Raw genomic sequence first — 21,454 nt, 5'->3', positions numbered from 1 at the left:
ACATGACTCACATTTGTCGATGACCTCATTCACATCATGATGCATTCTTGGCCACCAGTAGTGCATTTTTAAGATGTTTTTGGTGGCACTACTACCGGGGTGCCCCCATGTGCGCCATTTTTATTATTTTTTTCTCTCAACTCAGCAGGTGGTATGAACTGGTCGTATCTTTTTAGAAATCCATTTTAAATTGTTAGTTCTTTACTTATCTGTTGGTAGCTTTTCAATTGGTTCTGCAAATTCCTAATGGGAGGCCATTTGGATCTTATATAGTTCATTACTTTTTCCATTGTCTTGTCATTTTCAATACCATTTTCCCATTCCATTTCTGTTATGGATCCATTGTTTATTTCAGATGCATCAACCCAGGATACTACACATTCCACATCATCCAGTGACTCCATTTTGGTTGCCCACTGGCAGTCTTGATAAACCGTCAGCTTTGCAGTTTAGGCCTCCTTTAATGTGTCTTATACTAAATGTGTACTCATGGAGTTTGGATAACAGCCTTATCAATCTAGAGCTTGCTCTCCCATTTCCTCTTCCTTCTCCATCCATCATACATACCAAAGGCTTGTGATCCGTTACCACCTCAAAACTTTTTCCCCACCAATAGTTTTTTAATTTATGCACTGCCCAAACACATGCAAGTGCCTCGCGTTCTATGGTGCTGTAGTGCTTTTCTGTGTCACTCAACCTCCTGGATATGAATGCAATAGTATTTTCTTTGTCTCCTTTTATCGGGCAGAACACCGCACCCATGCCTTTTGTACTGGCATCTACAGTAATGACATTTTCAAGTTTTGGATCGTACGCCTTCAAAGCAGGCGCTTCTGAAATTTCCTTTTTTTGGTCTTAAATGCTTGATCTTGCTCATCAGTCCAACTATAATTTATGTTCTTTCGCAACAGTTTTCTCAATGGTTCTACCTTACCTGCATAACCTTTAATAAATTTTGAATAGTACTCACTTAGTCCTAGGAAGGACTTTAGAGTCTGTCTTTAGGTTCAGGTGCATCTCTGATAGTTTCTACAAGATCCTTGGGTGTTACTCCTTCTGAGGATAGAACATGCCCCAGTTATTCTATTTTACTCTTCATGAATTTACACTTTTCCTTTGAAACTGTCATTCCTTTGTTCCTCAGAATTCCTAGTACTTTGCTAAGTACCTCTAGATGTTCTTGCTCAGTTTCAGTATGTATTAATATATCGTCTAGGAGCGCCTCAACTCCTTTGACCTCACCAAATAGAATATCCATTAACTTCTGGAACACTCCTGATGAAGAGGCCAGACCAAAAGGTAGTCTTACATACCAGTAAGCACCAAACGGTGTTATGAATGTTGTGAGCTTTTTCGATTCTTCTGACAAACACACCTGATGGTAAGCGGCTTTCAAGTCTATTAAGGTGAAATATTTTGATCCAGTTACAGATTTTAGAATTTCCTGTATCATTGGAAGTGGGTGGCAGTTTATTAGAATGTTTTTGTTTAAGGATCTGAGGTCCACACAGTCTTATATCCCCGGTTTTCTTCTTAGAGACTACAATCGCAGACACCCATTCGGATGCATCAGATTCCTCAATTACACCCTCTTGACACAACTTTGTTAAAACCACTTTTAATTAGTTTTTAACTGATAGTGGAATTGTTCTCACTTTGTGTTTTATTGGTTCTGCGCCATCTTAGTTTTATCTCGTGTGTGAACCCTTTTACGCAACCAATTACATTTTTGAAAACTTTTATATTTTTCCAATCATGTTCTACACTTTCTTGATCGTCTATACAGACATTATTTATAACATTCTCTGAGAATTATAGGCTCTTTAGCTCCTGGTTGAAGGATCACACCTAACCTTGCCAGGTCCTTCCAACCCACCAAAATCCTACCTTTAACTGCAACATACATTTTTGTGTTTATTTCTCTTCCTTTGAATGTCACTGTATCGCAAAAATAACCTATCATATCTATATCCTGTTCCCCAAATGCTTTTGGGTTTACATCTGTGACATGCAATGTTACATTATGCCATTTTTCCTCAAACATGTCAGGAATAATTGTTATGGAGAACCTGAATCAGCAGTAAATTGTAAACCTACATTTCCTATTTTTACATCTGCAATCGGTCCTTTTATCTTACCGTCAACCATTTCAACATATAGTACAATTTTGGCACACATTTCATCATCATAATCCCCTACAGTACTGATCTTCACATTTTCTGTTCTTTTAGTTTTACAGAGTGGTATAGTGACCACATTTTTTTACATTTCATGCACTTTTTCCCCAATTGCCGGACGTGACTTACTATCAGCTAAATGTTCCTGTGACCCACACCTAAAACAACTCAAATTTCTTCCTCCTACCTTTTTGTCACACCGACATCTCTCACCCTTCTGTTCACCTTTTCTTTTGTCCTGTAAATAAAACACGTTAGCATTATTACTATTGCCAGATAGTACTTTAGTTGACACCAGAGATCTTTCTATGACTTTTGCTATATCAGTTACTTCTTGCAGTGTGGGGTTTCTACATGTCAACAGCCTCTCCTGCACTTTTTTGGAACAATAAAACACCACTTGGTGGCAACTCCTATCCAACATTACTTTGCAACATCAGGGATTTATATTTTTGAAAGTAACATAAATGCACATGTTTTAATAGATCCTGCACTCATGGGGAAATCTGTTCAATGTGTAAATATGTAAATACTGATTTGGTGTAAATAGATGAATTAAGAGATAATAACATATTTTGTTACATTTGTTAGGAGTTCCATTGTACAAATAGATTGTGTATATATAGTGTAATGAGGCAAAGTGTATATAGATATATATATTTTTTGATAAAAGTAGACAACTTACTATTTTTATTCGTTTAATGAATTGTATTTGGATAGGAAACATTTCCCCTTTATTATTACTTCAATATTGATAATTTTTTCACTATGCCGTTTCATAAGGAATGAATTGAATATGTAAATGTCTGGCACTTGCCCTCAATTTTGTACTAAATACCGCTGTGTTACTCTTTTCAGCGGTAACAGGTAAACCTTATCATGCACATATCACTTTAAGAGCATTGCCGCACCCATGTTTTGTTGTGTATTTAAGACCCTTGTTGATTTCTATCAACGTCATGTGATCAAGCCTCGTTTGAGGTGAAACGCGTTATGGCGGATGGCTGGTGGAATTACTGAATAAATCACCGAAAATCAGCACCAAATCTGGGCTCACTCTCGTTATTTTTCTTCTACATGCAGAAAAAAGGAATAACGTTTTTCTCATCTAATGGTACCAAGGAGCGTTCGTGGTACGAGTGGAAGCCCCTCCCCGAGCTCTTCGAGTTCTTTGGGCATGTTGCAGCAGGAAGCTGGAATTCCGTTACCCGGAATTGAATCTCTACTCCGGTAGGAGGAAGCTGCCCGAGCCCCTGCAAGAAAGCAAAAGCATCTACCTAAGCTGAAGGAGTCGCGGTGTACCCGGCGAAGTGCAAGAGGAGCCGTCGGCAGCCGAGCCCAGGTAGGACAGCTGTCCAAATTGCAGTGGGGAGTGTGCCAAACTTGAGCGCCAAGAACTTTCAAAAAGCGCGCTTTTCCGTTTGTTTTCTTTCGGTGTTTAACCAAATAACACACCACAACTAGCCAATATGTCCGCAGACGTTTTGAAACGCAGAGAGGAGGATGCAGGCCACATGTTTGTGGAGAATCCTAAGGGAACAACAACGCCTTTAACTGCAACTGGGGGTGCTGCGGGAGGCACCGATAACTCAAATATTAAAGATACTTTTCGTAAATTGGAGCGACTGATGAAAAAGGAACAGTCGAAGTGGTGGGAGCATACTTCCCTCACTAAATACTTAGATGTCAAGCGTGTCCCACGGGGGTTGAGAAGCACTCTAGCCCCGAGCTATGAAAATCCGGACCCAGCAATGTTGGCTGAGTGGGCGGATACTAATTTAGAATATTCCGCACGTCTGATGGCAATATTGGCGAAATACGCTGACAGTGACAGAAGAAAGTACAAATGGAAATTGAAACAGTTGAGGCTGATTTGCTAACAATTGGAGTAACGGAGCAAACTTTCCGCTTTATCAGAAAGCTTAAACTAAGCAAATACCATCGTACACATCCGTACAAGCAAGGTAACATTTCGGTGGCAGCCAGCCCCACACTCCTCTCGATTGAAGCGGACACATCTTTCAATGAAATATGGGATTTGCAGCAAGAGGGGCTATCGAATACACAATCCCGACTAACTGGAAGGGAAGGTACTGAAACTCCAATATCTACGCCTTTCAAGAAAAAAATCAACCTTTTTCCCCATCATGACCCACGACAATATTGACCTCTACCAAGACCTCATTATAAAAAGACCTGAAACAACTATATACAGCTACAAACAAAAAACACGTCATTTTGAGTCGACAAAACCAACGCTACAATAGCCTTGTGAAGAAATTAAAGGCAGATAAAAACATTATTGTAAAGCAGGCAGACAAAGGGGGGAATATCGTCCTGTGGCATCGGGACGATTACATAAAAGAAGCGGAGACACAGTTAAGTGACTTGAACTGCTATAGAAAAAGTAACCTCATTGTAATTAAAGCGGCCTGGTCCAGTCTCAATGCCAAACTTGTAGCCTGGAAAAGCGCAGGACTAATCTCTAATGACGAGTTTAAATTCCTCCAAAAAGACTGTCCAGTTATTCCCACCTTGTATTTATTGTCGAAAGTTCACAAAAATCTATGCGCACCACCAGGCAGACCAATCCTTTCGGTGATAAACAGCGCAACTGAGAACATTTCCAAATATATAGATTTCTTTCTGAAGGAATGGGTTTTAACATTACCATCGTACGTTAAAGATACCACTGACTTTATTTGCAAGCTAAACAACCTGGTTTGGGAAGACGACTACATTTTAATGACTCTGGATGTCACTGCCCTATATACCTCCATTCGACATCGGGATGGGATTAAGGCAGCAGAATTTTATCTATCTAAACGATCAGATCTCTGTTCCAACCGCATGCTTTTGGACATGTTGAAACTCTACTTAGAACAGAATTATTTTCTTTTCAATGGGCAGGCATACCAACAGATGAGAGGGGTCGCAATGGGGACTTGCTTCTCCCCTAGTTTTGCATGCCTCCATATGGGGCTTTGGGAGGAGCGGGTACTAATGGGCACATACGGAGACATTATGGCATCACATGTACCATTGTATTTGCGTTACATTGACGATCTCTTTGTGGTTTGGAAGGGTGACAAATTAGATGCTGAGCGATTTGTGGATCAACTGAATGTTAATTCATACAACTTGCATTTTACCTCCCACATAGATGAAATAACAGTTAATTTTCTTGATGTCCAGATATATGTAGACAATCACAAAATTCAAACCAGGCTACACAGGAAGGACACAGCTGGCAACACAGTGCTTCACGCCACTAGTCAGCATCCCCGTCATTTAATCAATAGCATCCCCTATGGGGAGATGCTTAGAATGAGAAGAATTTGTAGCACGGAATCTGACTTTAAAGTGGCGCAACAGGAGTGCAGGAAACGTTTTCTTGAAAGGGGCTATAGTGAGGCAACTCTTGAAATAGCCATCAGAAAAACTAACTCTATATCCAGAGAGGAGGCACTTACACCTAGGAGCAAAGACCCCGTTGAGAATTCTAATAACACTCACGTTAATTCAAGAGTCATAGTTCCATACTGTCAGCAGTACTCTGCTATTAAGAAGATCTTTACAAGAAATTGGAACTTGATAAGGGGGGACCCCATAATTGGGAGTGACGTCTCACTTAGACCGGAGATCACCTTCCGAAAATCGCCCTCAATGGAGAATGCATTAACCAGCAGCACTCTAGAGCCCGTTATCTCAGGCACATGGGAAGCATTGAGTACGGGTTTTAGAAAATGCGCCTTCTGCAAAGCGTGTACAATTGGTATAAATAAAACCCATTACACCAGTCCTTTCAGAGAAAATCCAATCCCAATCACGAAAAGACTCACATGTAAGATGGAGTTTGTCGTCTATGTGCTGCAATGTCCTTGCGGCTTATGTTATGTGGGCAGTACCCGCCCAGCAGCACATAAGCGGATCCTCCAACATATCAGAGCCATAGGAAGTAAGGATCAGACATACCCGGTGGCACGCCACTTTGAGGCTGTGCACAACAGTGACCCCAGTAATCTGCAATATTATCTAGTGGACACTGTTATGCCACTAAAACGAGGGGGCGACAGGGAGGGCAGATTATGCTTGCTTGAGACAAGATACATCCTCGAAATGAATACCAAGAGCCCTAATGGTCTGAATGATCGAGAGGATCTTTATACTTGTCTCAAAGACTTATAGAGGCCCTTACTCACAACCTATGTGTGATCTGACATATAATTCTGATGTAGTTTGGACCTGTTCTTTCTTTTACTGTCTTTGGTGGCCCCTTTGTGCATTCCCAGTTGGAGTAGGCTTTCATATACTTAAGTAGATGTAACTGTATGATTGGCACTCAGATACATTATATTACTTTTCACATTTTGTGGAACCTTCCCTTCTGATATCCTGTAAATCCCTCCGTTCTTTTCTGTGAAACATTTACTCTTATTATTCCCTTTTTTTCATATTTTATTTCAAACTTTATGCAACACGAGCACTTTATATTGATTGTCTTATATTTTGTAGAGTTCACAGCTGCTTACAAGGGTCTTACACATGATTAGTAGGGTTGTGCCTTTGGACATAAATTTGTCTACTAAGTGGAACGGCATTTAGGGTTTGACTGATGTAGCAGCTCCTATCCAACATTACTTTGCAACATCAGGGATTTATATTTTTGAAAGTAACATATAAATGCACATGTTTTAATAGATCCTGCACTCATGGGGAAATCTGTTCAATGTGTAAATATGTAAATACTGATTTGGTGTAAATAGATGAATAAGAGATAATAACATATATTTTGTTACATTTGTTAGGAGTTCCATTGTACAAATAGATTGTGTATATATAGTGTAATGAGGCAAAGTGTATATAGATATATATTTTTTGATAAAAGTAGACAACTTACTATTTTTATTCGTTTAATGAATTGTATTTGGATAGGAAACATTTCCCCTTAAGTATTACTTCAATATTGATAATTTTTTCACTATGCCGTTTCATAAGGAATGAATTGAATATGTAAATGTCGGGCACTTGCCCTCAATTTTGTACTAAATACCGCTGTGTTACTCTTTTCAGCGGTAACAGGTAAACCTTATCATGCACATATCACTTTAAGAGCATTGCCGCACCCATGTTTTGTTGTGTATTTAAGACCCTTGTTGATTTCTATCAACGTCATGTGATCAAGCCTCGTTTGAGGTGAAACGCGTAATGGCGGATGGCTGGTGGAATTACTGAATAAATCACCGAAAATCAGCACCAAATCTGGGCTCACTCTCGTTATTTTTCTTCTACATGCAGAAAAAAGGAATAACGTTTTTCTTATATATATATACTAGCAGCCCGTCCCGACGTTGTCCGGGTTCGAAAAGTAAACTGTGTAATCTTGTTGGCGAAAGGTCCCTCTAGTTAATGTTACTCGGGTTTCCTTGTTTGTCCTTGCCCCCCCCCCCCCGTGAGAATATTGTTGCTTCTGCCAAGACGATATTTTATGTAGCACTTGGTGATGTTGGCGAGTGAAATATTTGTTTAAACCCTGAAGTCAAGTTTCTCCTTAGCGCCGCAATAAGTGGGAGTGTTGCAGTGGTAACACAGATAGCGGCGAGTGAATCCGTAGCTTTGTTCTTAGGTTTAGAACGCAAGTACTGTGGTGAACGCTGACTCGCTTAAGGGCCATGCGAAAGCCTGTTTTTTTTTATGTATGATATCTCCGTGCGATAAATATTGCCGCTTCAGAACGGCAGAACGCTTACTCACCTAAGCCGTGAAACGCCGTGTAAGCGGCACCTCTTTTGCTTGAGGTCATTCCCCTGTGACAAACATGAGCGTGACCGATGGTGAAATCGTTTATAAAATATTCCTCGCAAGGCTTGCATGTGTTATGCGAGTTATGTGGCGTGATTGGTCGGCTGTGAATGCAAGCCGCACCCCGTCCCTGATGTCAGCGTACAACGGTAACGCCCAGGTCAATGAATCTGCCTCCCCGAAGTGTGTGTGAGTGAATATTTCGCGTTTGCAATATGCTGCACTGTGATTATTGCGCATTTGAAATATGCTGCATTGTCAGCACGAATGGTTGAAGTACTCTGCACTGTGAGCGCGAATGGTGTGTTTTGGTTTTGCACCGTGACATCTCCTCGCATCTCCATGTTCTCCTCGCACATCTAACGCCCACAACTTGCCTCTGAATGTTAACGGCCACATCTAACGCCCACATCTCACAGCCACATCTCCTCACTGTTTGGTTTTGCACCGTGAACTACAATGTTAACGCCCACATGTAACACCCACAACTTGCCTCTTTGAATGTTAACGCCCACACCTAACGCCCAGAAGGGACTACTTTACCACTGATGGCGCCCCCCCTGTTTAGTGTATATGGTGTCCATTTATATAGCCTATGTCCATCTCCTTGACCTCCCCTTTCAAACGCTGTATTGGGTGTTGTGATTGGTGGTGTACTTTTCGAGTTTACCTGGCTCAAAGGACACAGTTCTCTCTTTATAATATTAGTATATATATATATATATATATATATATATATATATATATATATATATATATATATATATATATATATATATATATCCACAATCCTGAGGTGCCAGCAACAGCGCACGGACACAGACCGGGTACAGACCACAAGACGAGGAGTTTAGAGGTGAATGAAGTGCTTTATTCCATCGATGGGGACGGCAACATGACACGTTTCGTCCGGGAAACCCGGACTTGATCATATATCAGTCATTTCATTGAATTCGCAATCCTTAGCTAAGACTCGTAAACATGCTATGTATTCCTCCACTGTTTCACCTTCCTCCTGTTTTCTCAGCGCAAACTTATGTCGACCAACTATTATATTGCTTCCCTCATCATATTGCTTTTCAAGTCTCTTAATAGCTTCTTGATATTCATTGAGAGGTATAAATACGCCTGGCGGGCTCTCATATTCCGATAGACTGTCAAATACCTCCTGACCAGCTTTACCTAATAGTCTAAACAACATCGCTTTTGTCCTCTCCGCATTATATCCTTTGTCATCAATTGATATAATGTAATTCTCTAAAGCTCTCAACCAATTTTTCCACTTCATTATTGGTTTCCCTGGTTCTTCTTGGATAAGTGGTGGAACACAGATGTTCTTGATTTGTGCCATATTTGTCTTATTCCTGAGGTAAACCTTGTTAAATTTCTTACTTTTTCCAGATATTATTTCAGTATATTTTACTTATTCCACCTTTATATTCTTATCCTGTTTTTCTCAAATCTAATTTACTACTCATGTATTATTTTCCTTTGTCCGAGGTTGCTTTTATACATTTATTTTATTATACTCCGTTTATTTTGCCATAACTGACAGTAAGTTCTTATTTAATCTTTCAATGCGCGTATATGACTTCCTCGCTGTCACGTAAACTTTTTTGTTTTATTGAGAGTTCAAATAAAACAATACATTATATAAATCAGGGCATAATTGAAATCCAATTGATTCAGTACGAGACAAAAGAATATGAAAAACATCTATGCAATTTATCATTTTAACATATAAATTTATAAAAAAGCAGACAAACAATCGGCCAACACTAATATTCAAGAGATTTTGATAGAATTAAAACAGTACGTACCATTTTAAATACAATGACCATCTTCTCAGTTAATATTTCATAGCTAAGTTGTAAAGTGCAACATGCAGAGTCAAGATAGTCCTAATAGACTAAAATATTTTCATGGTAATATGGATCGGATTAAGTAATAACAGGGAAATTAAGAATCAAACACTCCAATATTTATCATATTTTTTGAGAGCCCCAGATCTTAAAGCATATTTTCTTTCCCTGCCCTGGATTCGGACTAATTTTGCCTTCCATGCCTGGAAGGATGGTACAAGGTCTGTTTTCCAGGACTGTAGTATAAGGGATTTAGCTATTAAAGAAGCTATGAAAAGGGACTCATCGTGTTGGGTGTGGGTAGGAGAGCAGCCTAAGATGGGAGTTAGGTCGTCGAGTACAATATTAGTTTTAAACACGATTGAGAGATATTTTTCTATTTCCTTCCATAATACCTGGATTTTTGAGCACTCCCAGACAATGTGTTTCCAAGTGCCTTTTTCTTCACACCGGAAGCATTTGTCGGCTACTTGGGGGAAAATATGGAAAAAGGAGGGGGTTCTATATATTAACCATTTGTTAAAAAATTGCATGCGTTTAAAATTTGCTCCTCGAAAAATGGTTTTGTTGAATTTATTTATTTTATCCCATACCTGTTGATTAATTGTAATATCTTCCCTCTTTTTCCATCTCTCCATGATCTTGCTGGAAGAGTCCTGGTCTTTACTTTCTTTTAAAATTTTAATCCAGATACTCGTTTTTTTTTTTTAAATATTATTTTTCATGAACTCGGTCCACACGCTGCTACCGTTGCTTCCTCAGTAGTTTTCAAATTCCACTAATATTACCGGTGATGTCCGTGAGCCTCTCCCGTTATGTCCCTGTCGCCATTGTTGTAAAGAGGAGGTGGACACAGGGGGTAAGAAATTATAAGATTTAATCGTAATATGAAAAGCTCACGGGATAAGAGCAAGGGCAAAGGGTCAGGTGAAAGACATAAGAGAATGACAAGTACGCCAGGGGTGACGTCACAAATACCAATACAACATTCCAATATGGAATCAATGACATACGGTCATGAACATAGTAAACATACTGTACGGATGCCGGTATGGACATAACATTAACGAATCACAACACCCGGTTCCAGGAATTTTTATCTGATGGGCCAAGGGTGCATTTGGGTGGACCATTGCGGGCCAATTTATATAAACTCTGAAGGTCTACTACAAGCCTTAGAGTTACACATGGACGTTGATTCACCAAATTGCCATCATACATCCTTGACCTTAATGACATCACAAGAAGTGACATCATATGACTTCTGACCCTCATTCTTCCTACGAAGTGATGCCACATGACCTTAACCCTTATTACATCACAATAATTTACATAGCTTAAGTAATAATAATAGCCATAATAAAACATGACTAATACATTGAAAAATGTCTGTTTTAGATACCACTTGTATTAGGGTGCTGGCGTTATATGAAAGGAAATCATGAATCGTTTTTCTTAGTTTTACATGAAAAATTATGTTTATCTGAAGAGGAAAAAACTCCACTACATTTATTCTTATATAATGGTCGGACATTTATGAATACCTTGTGGCTGCTTATGCAATGAGGCATGCACTTCCACTATGGGAATAATGTAATATATGCTACATCCTACAGTTCATTACTGTGTGCATCATACACAGACTAAAATATATAAACACCTTCAGAATCCACACAGCAACAGCTGGGTCTGGTGGACTAATTCTTCCCTGTAGGGGCCTGGGTTCGACCTCATGGTCACAGGTTCAAATCCTAGTGGGTCCACTCAGCCTTTCTTCCTTCCTTCCGAAGTCAATAAAATGAGTACCATTGAGTTGAGTAACAAACTTCTGTTATTCAGTGCCAAGATACCCTTGGATGAAAGTAAATTTTACAAATACACGTAATGTTAGATAATTGAGGTTCAAAATGATGCTCACGGCTCTGGTGCCACTGCACCTGCTGCATCATTGGTAGGTAACACCCCGTCCCCAATCCCCCATACACACCGCCTAACTGCAGCTTGCCTCTGATATGAGTTATGGTTGCCACATTGCCGTTTTCTCAGCAGTGTAAAAATAGAGAAAATCACCCAAAGTCAGCATTTTTCCGATTTACAGTGCATACGTATAACAGTATTTATAAAAACAATGAACTTTAAAATGTGTTCTAGAGGTCCCTTAATTGCCACTTGGCCACGTCCCGGCTAGTACAAAAAGTAGCAAAACCACCTAAAGCAAACATTTTTAGCCCTTATCTGTACCTAATTCAAACAGCAAATATAAATGGAAAAACACTTAAATGAATTCTAGATCTATAAAGATTCCAGACTAATAAATATAGTAAAATCAGACGGAAAAGTCATGGTACAAATGTATACATGCAATTTTATTCATAGTTCTATTTTGTATCATGTCCATGCCTGTGCACACTCAAAAAATAGCCAGTACTTTCTTTTGAAAAGGGGACAATGCTACCCCGGATTGATTATTAATGTAAACAGTGAAAAAGCATCACAATGCTTGGCCTTCATCATGACCTCTTCTGCCGACTGGGAGGGACAAAGGTCATGTTTGGGTGGGCCAGTCCCACCTGCTGGAACCGGGCCTGGTTGCTAGTGGTCCTAAAAAAAATGAATGCGTTACTACAGTTATGTGGTTCAAGACAGATTTACTTCTTTACTTTTGTTACACTTGCTATTTTCATTTAATATCTTGCTGAATGTTTGTGCTCTCTCAAGTAAGCAGCAGCCTAGTGCTGTTGTATACCAGGAGAACGCATGTGAAGGTCAGGAGGGTAGCAAGCGGCCCCTGGGCCATACTTGTAGTATCACTGAACTGAATCAACCATCCTTTGGTGGATAAACAGGCGGCTTTCCGGGGGGGGGGGCGCCGATCGGGACGGGAGCCTGAATCTGAGCTCCTGCCGGTGATCCCCCCCCCCCACTCCCACCATCTCCAGCACCATCCTGCCCGAAACACCGAAACTGGCACAAGCAGCGTCGGAACCACTGGGGCACCGACAGGGGCGTAACACAGGCCACCGCAGCCCACGCAGTGCGGGGGGCCCCTAGCTCCAAGAGGCCCCCTCGGCACTGAACTCTGGCCGGGAGAGCTCCTGATTGAGGCCCCCCCTAAGTACCGTGCAGGGAGGCCCCCTCATTTTTCATTACGCCAGTGGGCACCGACACAGATTGAATCCTAGCCGAGAATAGCTCCACAGGCGCCCGAAGAAACATTGAGCAGCGGAGCAGCAAGCCTGCACAAAATGTTGTCCAGGAATCCCTGGAAGCGGTTGGAGCGCTCTGCACCAGGCGAGGACCGTGGGTGAGCTCTGCAGGCACAGCGGGGTACCTGCGGGCGGCGGCAAGCAGAGAACCCTGCCCTAAAGGCTCACGAAGGACAATTAAGCGGTGGGGAGGCGAGCCTGCTCAAAATGGCGGCTGGGAGCGTTCAGACCGCGACTGAGCTCCGCGGGCACAGCAGGGCACATGCGAGCGGCGGAGAGTGGAAAATGTGTCCAGGCGGCGGATCCTGATTAAGGAAGCAGCAGCAAGGGAGTGTGCTGACTGGGTCTGGGAGCAGGTGAGCGCCAGGCTGTGTGGGAAGAGGGCATTGCCCTTGGGCTAACTATGCAGCGGCACGGCTCCCCGCCAGAGTCTGAAGAGGGAGAAATAGGCGCAAAAGCCCAGCAGCGGTGAGACTGGTGTTGGGGCTGCCCCTGGGATCGCGAGAATGGGGCACAGACTATTGCACGGCAGCCCCCTACACAGAGCAGAATTGTTGAAGAAAGCGGGAAGGCCGTGGCCTCCACTGCGAAAGAATGAGGCATCCTTGGGATCGACATCGGTCCGCGGACCTGACAAGTTCCCCAAATTAGCGACCACGATTTCCAAACAGACACCAGGGGATGCCCTGGAGGGTTTCGGGACCCCAAAGCCCAATAGCCACAAGGTGCTCAGCCACACTGACAGGCCCCGCAAGTCAGGTCATAAGCAGAGTATTGAGACCGAGGACTGCTGAATTGTGGAAGGGGGCGGGGAGGAGGAGGACAGCTGACCGTGAGGAGGAGAAAGGCTCTGGCAGCTGTTGATCCTGAGGAGCTCTCTTGGCCAGGAGGTACGGAGTAGGTTCATCAGCAAGTTGGCAGGGCGTTGCTGGATGGCATGAGAGTGGTGAGGGTGCAGAACTGGCGCCTACCTGATACGTACATAGCAACTGAGCGCAGAGTAACTAACCTAGGAGATAGGGGCAGAAAGAGGTGCATAGCCTATAGGGCCGGCCGCCAACCCACCGCAGGCCCATCTCAGTAATCACTGCATTAGAGGCAGCGTGTACCAACCTCGGCAGCATCATGGGTCGGATCACCAAGAAACACGACACTGAGCATCTGGAGTCAATGAGTGAGGAAAGGGGCGACACCATGGAGAGTTATCACTTCACAACATCCTGCAGGCCATTGAAAAATTGCAGACGGCAGTGGAGACCAAAATCGACACAATCCAAGAGGACCTGGGTCTACTACGAGCGGATCACAGAAAACTGGCTGACCGAGTCACAGCCGTAGAGGAGGAGGTAGAAAGCATGAGGCCACCGGTAACTGAAACCGTGTGCACAGTCAAGGACATAGAAAAAAGTCTTGGTCCTCGAGCAGCGTGCAGAAGACACTGAAAACCGGGCCCGCCAAAACAGAAACAAGGGCCTACCTGAAAAAATGGAAGGGAATGACAAGGTGGCAAACCTTGAGCACTGGCTGCGCACAGCCGTAGTGGAAGAGCACCTCTCACAGTTCTTCGCCTTCGAACGGGTGCACAGAGTTCCCGTCCGGGCGACGCAGTCGGGCAGGCCGCTGCGGCCAGTGGTGGCCCGCCTCCTCTTCTATAAAGACAGAGACTGTTGTAAACGTATCTAGGACCCTATTTAAAAATTCCCGATTCATGTCCTTATGTGGTTATAACAAATCATATCCTTATAAAGGCATAAGAATCATATACATATTAAGTCATAGCCAATGCAGTCCAAATACGGCAAGGCTACTCCCATAGACTCCTAGAAAGTACAACGCGCTCTTTAAACATACCAAGCCTCCATCAGCCCGGGAATTCCCCCTGCTTCTGTTTTGATTTGTCCTAGAACTCCTGGCATCCTGAAAGAACTGCCAGTTCTTAGTGACATCTTCTGTCCAATCTTACCTCAAACTCGGCACCTTCCAGGTATAAATATACCAGCATCTGCCTTAAGCAAACACACGGTGGTTTGGAGCAGATCGGCTATCTACTTACTCGAAGCCCAGCTGATGCGAGTGCCGAAGGAAGCCGATCCTCCCATTGACACACCGCGAGACGCTGTCTTTTCTCCTGCCGAGAAATCCAGCTATAGTGTTTCCAGTCACCCTTGCGGGTTGCTGGGAGATCGAGTCCTTAGAAAGAGATACAAGACCTCCTTCATTCTATAACCAAGGTACGGAGCTGATTAGATCCTTAGAGAATTCTTGATTCAGATTCTTGGCAAAAACAACAAATTAAAACTGCAGCTCACTTACTCCTTCCTACGTACTAGGCTTAGGTTAGGTACACCGGGGTAGGCGTATCTTAGAAGCACCAGTTGAGCAGGTTTAGTCAATGATTTTAAGTATGCATATATTTTATCCATTTTAAGTATCTTATGGCTCAGAAACCATATCAATGCTTTCACAGTATTATTTCATAATACTCCTTTTACTGTACGAAATTTACTTCATGATAAGTATTGCAATTGTGGCAATTCATTTCTCTTGCATGAGAAAGAAAACTGCTCAATAAATAACCACTTTTATTGAATACGCCCGTCTCTCTATTTCTCTGCACTCCTGGTGAAGCTAAGCATGCACGATTGACTGAGTGAAATAGCTGTCTATTGTTTTCACACGACTCTGGAGATATACTCTTTATTCTAGGGGGAGCAAAGCGGTCATGTTTATGCAGTTGTCAGAAACTAATCCCTTCTTGTATATTCAGGAAAGTTAACTCCTTCCTGTTCACTCGAGAAAGTTTCTAGTGACCTCTGAGCTAGCAGGCATACCTAATTAAGTCGAACATATTCAGTAGAGACCTAGATGACCTCAGTCCTACGTCTAAACTACCGTTTGTTATTCCAATGCGCAGAGCCTATTGGGAATATAGGAACTACACGGCGCCCAACGTTTGGTAAGGCGATAATCTAAAGCTAGATACTAAAGTAACTCAGTCGTGTTTTTCACACAGACCCCTTTTTCCGTAAAAACTCCAATAGACGTCTGGAGTGGGTAAAAGGTTTATATCCGCCAGAACTTAGTCCAATGAGAGTCCTATGTATTAGTTTTTGGTTTAGTCAACGTTTAAGGATACAGTGTTCCAAAATATTGTGCACCTAATCTTGGTTTCCTCGAAACTTTCTCTGCAACAAAAACTTTTTAGTCAACAAAATGACGGAAAGTGAAGAGGAAAGAGAGAAAGAAGCTTAGCAACTCTACTTTTAGCGGAAGATACAAGTCTCGGGCAAGATGACCCGAATGCTATAATCATCCCGGTCAATATAAGAAAAACTATAACTATGAAACTTATAAAAAATGGATCATCAAGAGGTGGTACAGTCATATTTGTGGTAGAGGCCCATGAATATCGGCAGAAAGAGGTATTCTATTCCTGGATACATTTTTCAGCAGCACATGCTGTGAAACACGAGTTCCAATACTACACAATAGAGGAATCTCCAGAGGAATACGCCCCTTTTGAGGACATTGAAATTCCACTAACATACCAAGAGCACCAGCTCTGGTTTAATGGCACCCTAAAACATCAAAATCACATAACTAGGCTCGGTCCACTAGGTAGACCAGGAGCCACATGGCCGGTTCTAGCCGGCTATACACCACATCCAGACATCGTAAAAATGTCAGACCGAGAACTTTTAGTTCAGCTAAAACAACTAATTAAAATACATAGACAATTTGTCATATGGACTTCAACAGTCCAACCAGCAACTAGAATTCCACAGCAGACCCCTCATCAGGGGAACACAAAAAAATTTACACCACAGACTATACAATCAGTCATTGGTAAATTACCCGCAAAACGGGAACAAATTCCTTTCTGGTTAGCTCAAAAAAAAAAAATCACTCAAATAGAGGCAGTATTTCCTTATACTACACCTCACGAAAAACACAGAATTCTGACTATATGCCTGCCAATTGGGATTGCACCACATGTGGAGGACTAACACTTGGGTCACAGTTTTTGCTTCAATATACACAAAAACACATGGTGTTCCGTCTATTTATTTTATTTATTTATGGGTTTCTATAGCGCTGGAATCGACTCCAACCGGAGTATCTCTGCGCTGTGATACCAGATAGAGTCCAACACTATGCAGATGAGGGAATGGGTCTAGATTTTCTCGGTGAATAGCAGAGTTTTGAGTTGCTTCCTGAACTTTAAATGATCTGTGCAGAGCCTAAGGGCCAAAGGCAGTTTGTTCCACAGTGTAGGCCCCGCAACAGATAGAGCTTTCCCTCCATGTCTAGTTTTTTTCGCACGAGGTACAGCCAACAGAAAATTCTCACTAGATCTCAACGATCTGGAGGGAGTATAGAAGGTAAATTTCTGCTCCAGATATGTAGGGCCATTTCCATTCAGGCATTTATGAATGATACAACATATCTTGAACTTGGCTCTTTGTCGAATGCTCAACCAGTGTAGTTTCTGCAGCAGAGGTTTTGATGCTGTTCTAGGGGGAGCATTTAGAACAAGGCGGGCTGCCGTATTCTGGACCACCTGAAGCCTGTCTAGAACTCCTTCATTGGCAGAAAGGAGCAACCCGTTACAATAGTCAATACGACTCAGTATAAGGGCTTGCACCAATGTTCTTCTGGAGGAGTCCGGTAGCAGTGGAAAAATTCTACGCATCATGCTTATGATGTGGAAGCATGCGCCAGCTACCATATTGCTGTGCTGTTTGAGAGAAAGGTCGTGATCAAGGCGTATCCCCAGATTTTTGACAATCTGTTTGGGCTCCGGAACAACACCGAGATCCGAGGGCCACCAGTCAGGGGTCCACAGTAATTTGGCGTCTCCAAACAGCATTACTTCCGTCTTGCTGACATTGCACTGTAGGAAGTTGGTGGACATCCACTGTGCGACGGCTTTCATGCCAGCGGAGAAGGAGTTTCTTATTTCTGTGGTGAGATTACGAAAGGGGAAGAGGAGCTGCGTGTCATCCGCATATGACACGGGGATGAAACCAAATTTGCGCATCACTCTTGCCAGGGGTGCCACGTAGATGTTAAAGAGTGTTGGGCTCAGGCAGGAGCCCTGTGGCACCCCTTTCGTAATCCCTACCTCAGTTGATCTGTATTTGCCCATGGTGACAGTCTGGGTCCGATCCGTAAGAAAGCTCCTTAGCCAGGCAAGGGCGTTGTTCTTAACCCCTACGTTCGACAACCGGTCAATGAGGATGTTATGTGACACGGTGTCGAACGCGGCTGAAAGGTCTAATAACACCAAAATTACTGAGTAGCCTTTGTCTTGAAACATATGCAGATCGTCAGAAACAGACAGGAGGGTGGACTCTGTACTGTGTTTCGGCCTAAACCCAGATTGAGAAAAGTCTAGGCCGCCAGCTTTCTCAATGTAGCTAGATAACTGACGATTAACATACTTCTCAGCGAGCTTTCCCAAATATGGCAGCAACGAAATAGGTCTAAGGTTAGACAAGTCAGTCCAAGGAGTTGTGATGTTTTTTCTGATTGGTCTGACCAAGGCTTGTTTCCACTGCTTGGGGACAGAACCTGTAGAAAGGGATAGGTTAACAAGTTTCTCAATGGTGGGAGATAAGATTCCAAGCAAGGTGGGCATGAGTCTTGCCGGGATGATGTCATCAGGACTTCCACTTTTAATCTGCGCCATGAGCAGGGATACCTCTTTATGAGTGATAGGGGAGAAGAGGTCTAAAGTATGAGGGCCACTATCAAGTTCTGAGTCCTGAAAAATCGGGGCTGTGTTTGTAGTCAGGATATTATTTGCATTTACTATTTTAGCATAGATAAGATCGATTTTATTGCAGAAGAATTGCGATATATTATCGCAAAGTAATTGCGACGATGTGTCGGCACTCTCACATGCTGTGGGATTGGTGAGAGTGAAGGACCTGGTACAGTACTCTGGGAGAGTTATCTGCAGCCGTAATAGTATTAGTAATATGGGTTTTACGCGCCATTCTGATAGCTTTGTGATATATACTTAGGGCATCCCAATAATGTTTCCTATCTGTTACTAGATGGGTAGATCTCCATATTTTTTCTAGTTTCCTGGCTGCTTTCTTGAGATTTCTGAGCTCTTCAGAGAACCAGATCTCTTGTTTTTTGGCTGGTCGGGGTCTAAATTGCTTTAAAGGAGCTATCTTATCTATGGCAATTTTAGTGTCTTTATTGAACATGTCAATTGCTTAATCGATATCATCGGGAATCTCATGGTAGGATTGAACAAACTTTTCAGCAAATGAGACCTCATTAACCTTATGCCATTGCCGTCGTATTTCAGGGATATTGGTGGTTTTGAGGGCAGTAGTTGCAGGATAGGGAGTATGAAACTCAAGGATAAAATGGTCCGTCCAACTGACCTGTGTGGGGGGCATGCATGTGACATTAGGGAAGTTGGTTATTACCAGGTCTAGGGTGTGTCCGGCCACATGAGTTGGGCCCACATTGTGTGGTTGAAGACCTAACAATGAGAGATCATTAAGAAAAGCCTGTGCTTCTTTGCAATTTGTAAGTTCGCTGTGAAGATTAAAATCACCTATTAACAAAAAATCTTTGTCCTTTTGAACATAAGGCGCAAGATTTTCCAGTAATGTATTAACAAAGTTAGAGCTAGGTCCAGGGGGACGATAGACCAAGGCTCCTAATCTGGTTTGTTTGGTGGAAAGAGTTGTTTTAAAAACCAGCAATTCGATGTCTGGAGTGCAGAGTTCTGCCAAAACAGAACAATCAATGTGACTTTTATGAGCAATAGCAATTCCTCCACCAATTTTCTTAGGTCTGTCTAACCGGATGATTTTATATCCAGAAGGGATGGCCAATGTAATGGAAGGAGTAGAATGGGGTTTAAGCCACGTTTCAGTCATGAAACAGTAGTCAGGTGCATTTGTGGAGATAATATCCCATACTTCAGAGGTATGCTTAGGTAGGGAGCGTACATTACAAAGAATGTTTTTATGACCAGTGATTTTAGATGTGTTATGTGATGGTGTATAACTATTCACAGATCTATCAGTAGTAAACTGGGATTTGCAGTGTAAACAAGAAAAAGGACCTTCAATGATTTGTTTAAGGGCTCCATGACAGTCAATACTCTGTAAATCCTTTAGTACCTGGGCTGAGTATGTGATCCTGGCAGGGAGCGGGACAAGCGGGTGAATAGGAGAGACCGCCATGGCCCCTGGCACCGTCCTGGCGCGGACTATGGCTATGGCTGTTATACCAGACGTACTAAGACAGATTCAAAATGAATACGGTCCACAACCTGCTTTAACTCTAGGTATGAAATTACTCAAGGACTCTAAGCAGGTCTCGGCTATATTACTAGCCAACATAAAAGAAGCAGCAGCATCTGTGGCGATCCGCCAAAAATTGAAAGAAACAGATATAGCAGAACAACCGTTTGAACTTGCCAGAATAATTGAAAAATCCTATGAAGAACTAGGTAGAGATAGTTTGGGTGGGAAACCACTAAAAACACAACTAACTGAAAATCCTGAAAAAAACGTTTATCAAAAATAATCTCAATACTCCAAAAAAGAGGTGGGAGGGTAATAAACAAACCACTCTCAGAGAAAAACAGTTTCAATCAAGAGGAAGGTCTCCTCAACAGAGGATGATGTTGAGACCAGCTTGGAACTAGCGAGGTTTCTAAGGAAAATAAGACTACATTTCTTTTTCGCAGGGAAAGAAGCTCCCCTGAAAATTGAGGACAACGTCAACACGGGGCTGAAATGTAAGTCGACGTTTACACCTCCAACTCACTCAATGCCTCCTCAGGTCTTGGCCTATGAACAGGCATTCGAAAAGGAGATGGATGACCTTTTCTCTGAAAATAATAAGGTTTTCTATAACTTGCCTAAAGCACAGCATCTAGCGCTTAAATCCTTAACTGAGAATAAGGACCTCATAATAAAACCGGCTGACAAGGGCGGATCGATTGTCATACTCGATACCGAGACCTATCGCAATGAGTGCCTCAGACAACTGAACATGAGGAATGCTTACTCTCCCCTGAGCCATGATCCCACTGAAGAACTAAAACGTAACATCAAAACGCTGGTGGAAGAAGCGTCCTCGGAAGGATGGATAACACCAGCCGAGGCCTCTTACTTATGTACAGAACATCGGAAGATGCCATATTTTTACACCTTACCAAAGGTCCATAAAGAACAGCGACCACCCCCAGGACGCCCCATATTCTCGGGGATAGGATCGGCCCTGGAACCCCTCTCCACTTTCGTGGATCATTTTCTGAGACCGATGGTGCAAGAAATGCCCACGTATCTTAAAGATACGACGGATTTGTTAAGATTAATACCTGACATCGAGTTCAACATGGATACCGACCTCTTGGTCTCTTTTG

The 21,454-nt window shown here is 42.5% G+C and overlaps 1 protein-coding gene across 1 annotated transcript in view; it reads right to left on the bottom strand.

Moving 5' to 3' along the window:
• LOC147733581 (protein regulator of cytokinesis 1-like) overlaps positions 1–21,454 on the bottom strand; it is an 863,550-nt gene that overhangs the window by 129,007 nt on the left and 713,089 nt on the right. Inside the window, exon 12 of the mRNA XM_086958987.1 lies at positions 2,365–2,415. Within this exon, the coding sequence (XP_086815113.1) occupies positions 2,365–2,415 (51 nt within the window). The remainder of the gene's footprint in view (positions 1–2,364; positions 2,416–21,454) is intronic.

Source organism: Lissotriton vulgaris, chromosome 2_1 (genome assembly GCF_964263255.1).
Source record: "Lissotriton vulgaris chromosome 2_1, aLisVul1.2, whole genome shotgun sequence".
Taxonomy (NCBI): Eukaryota; Metazoa; Chordata; class Amphibia; order Caudata; family Salamandridae; genus Lissotriton; species Lissotriton vulgaris.
Note: the sequence above shows the minus strand (reverse complement) of the source record. Positions and strands in the feature narration are given on the sequence as shown.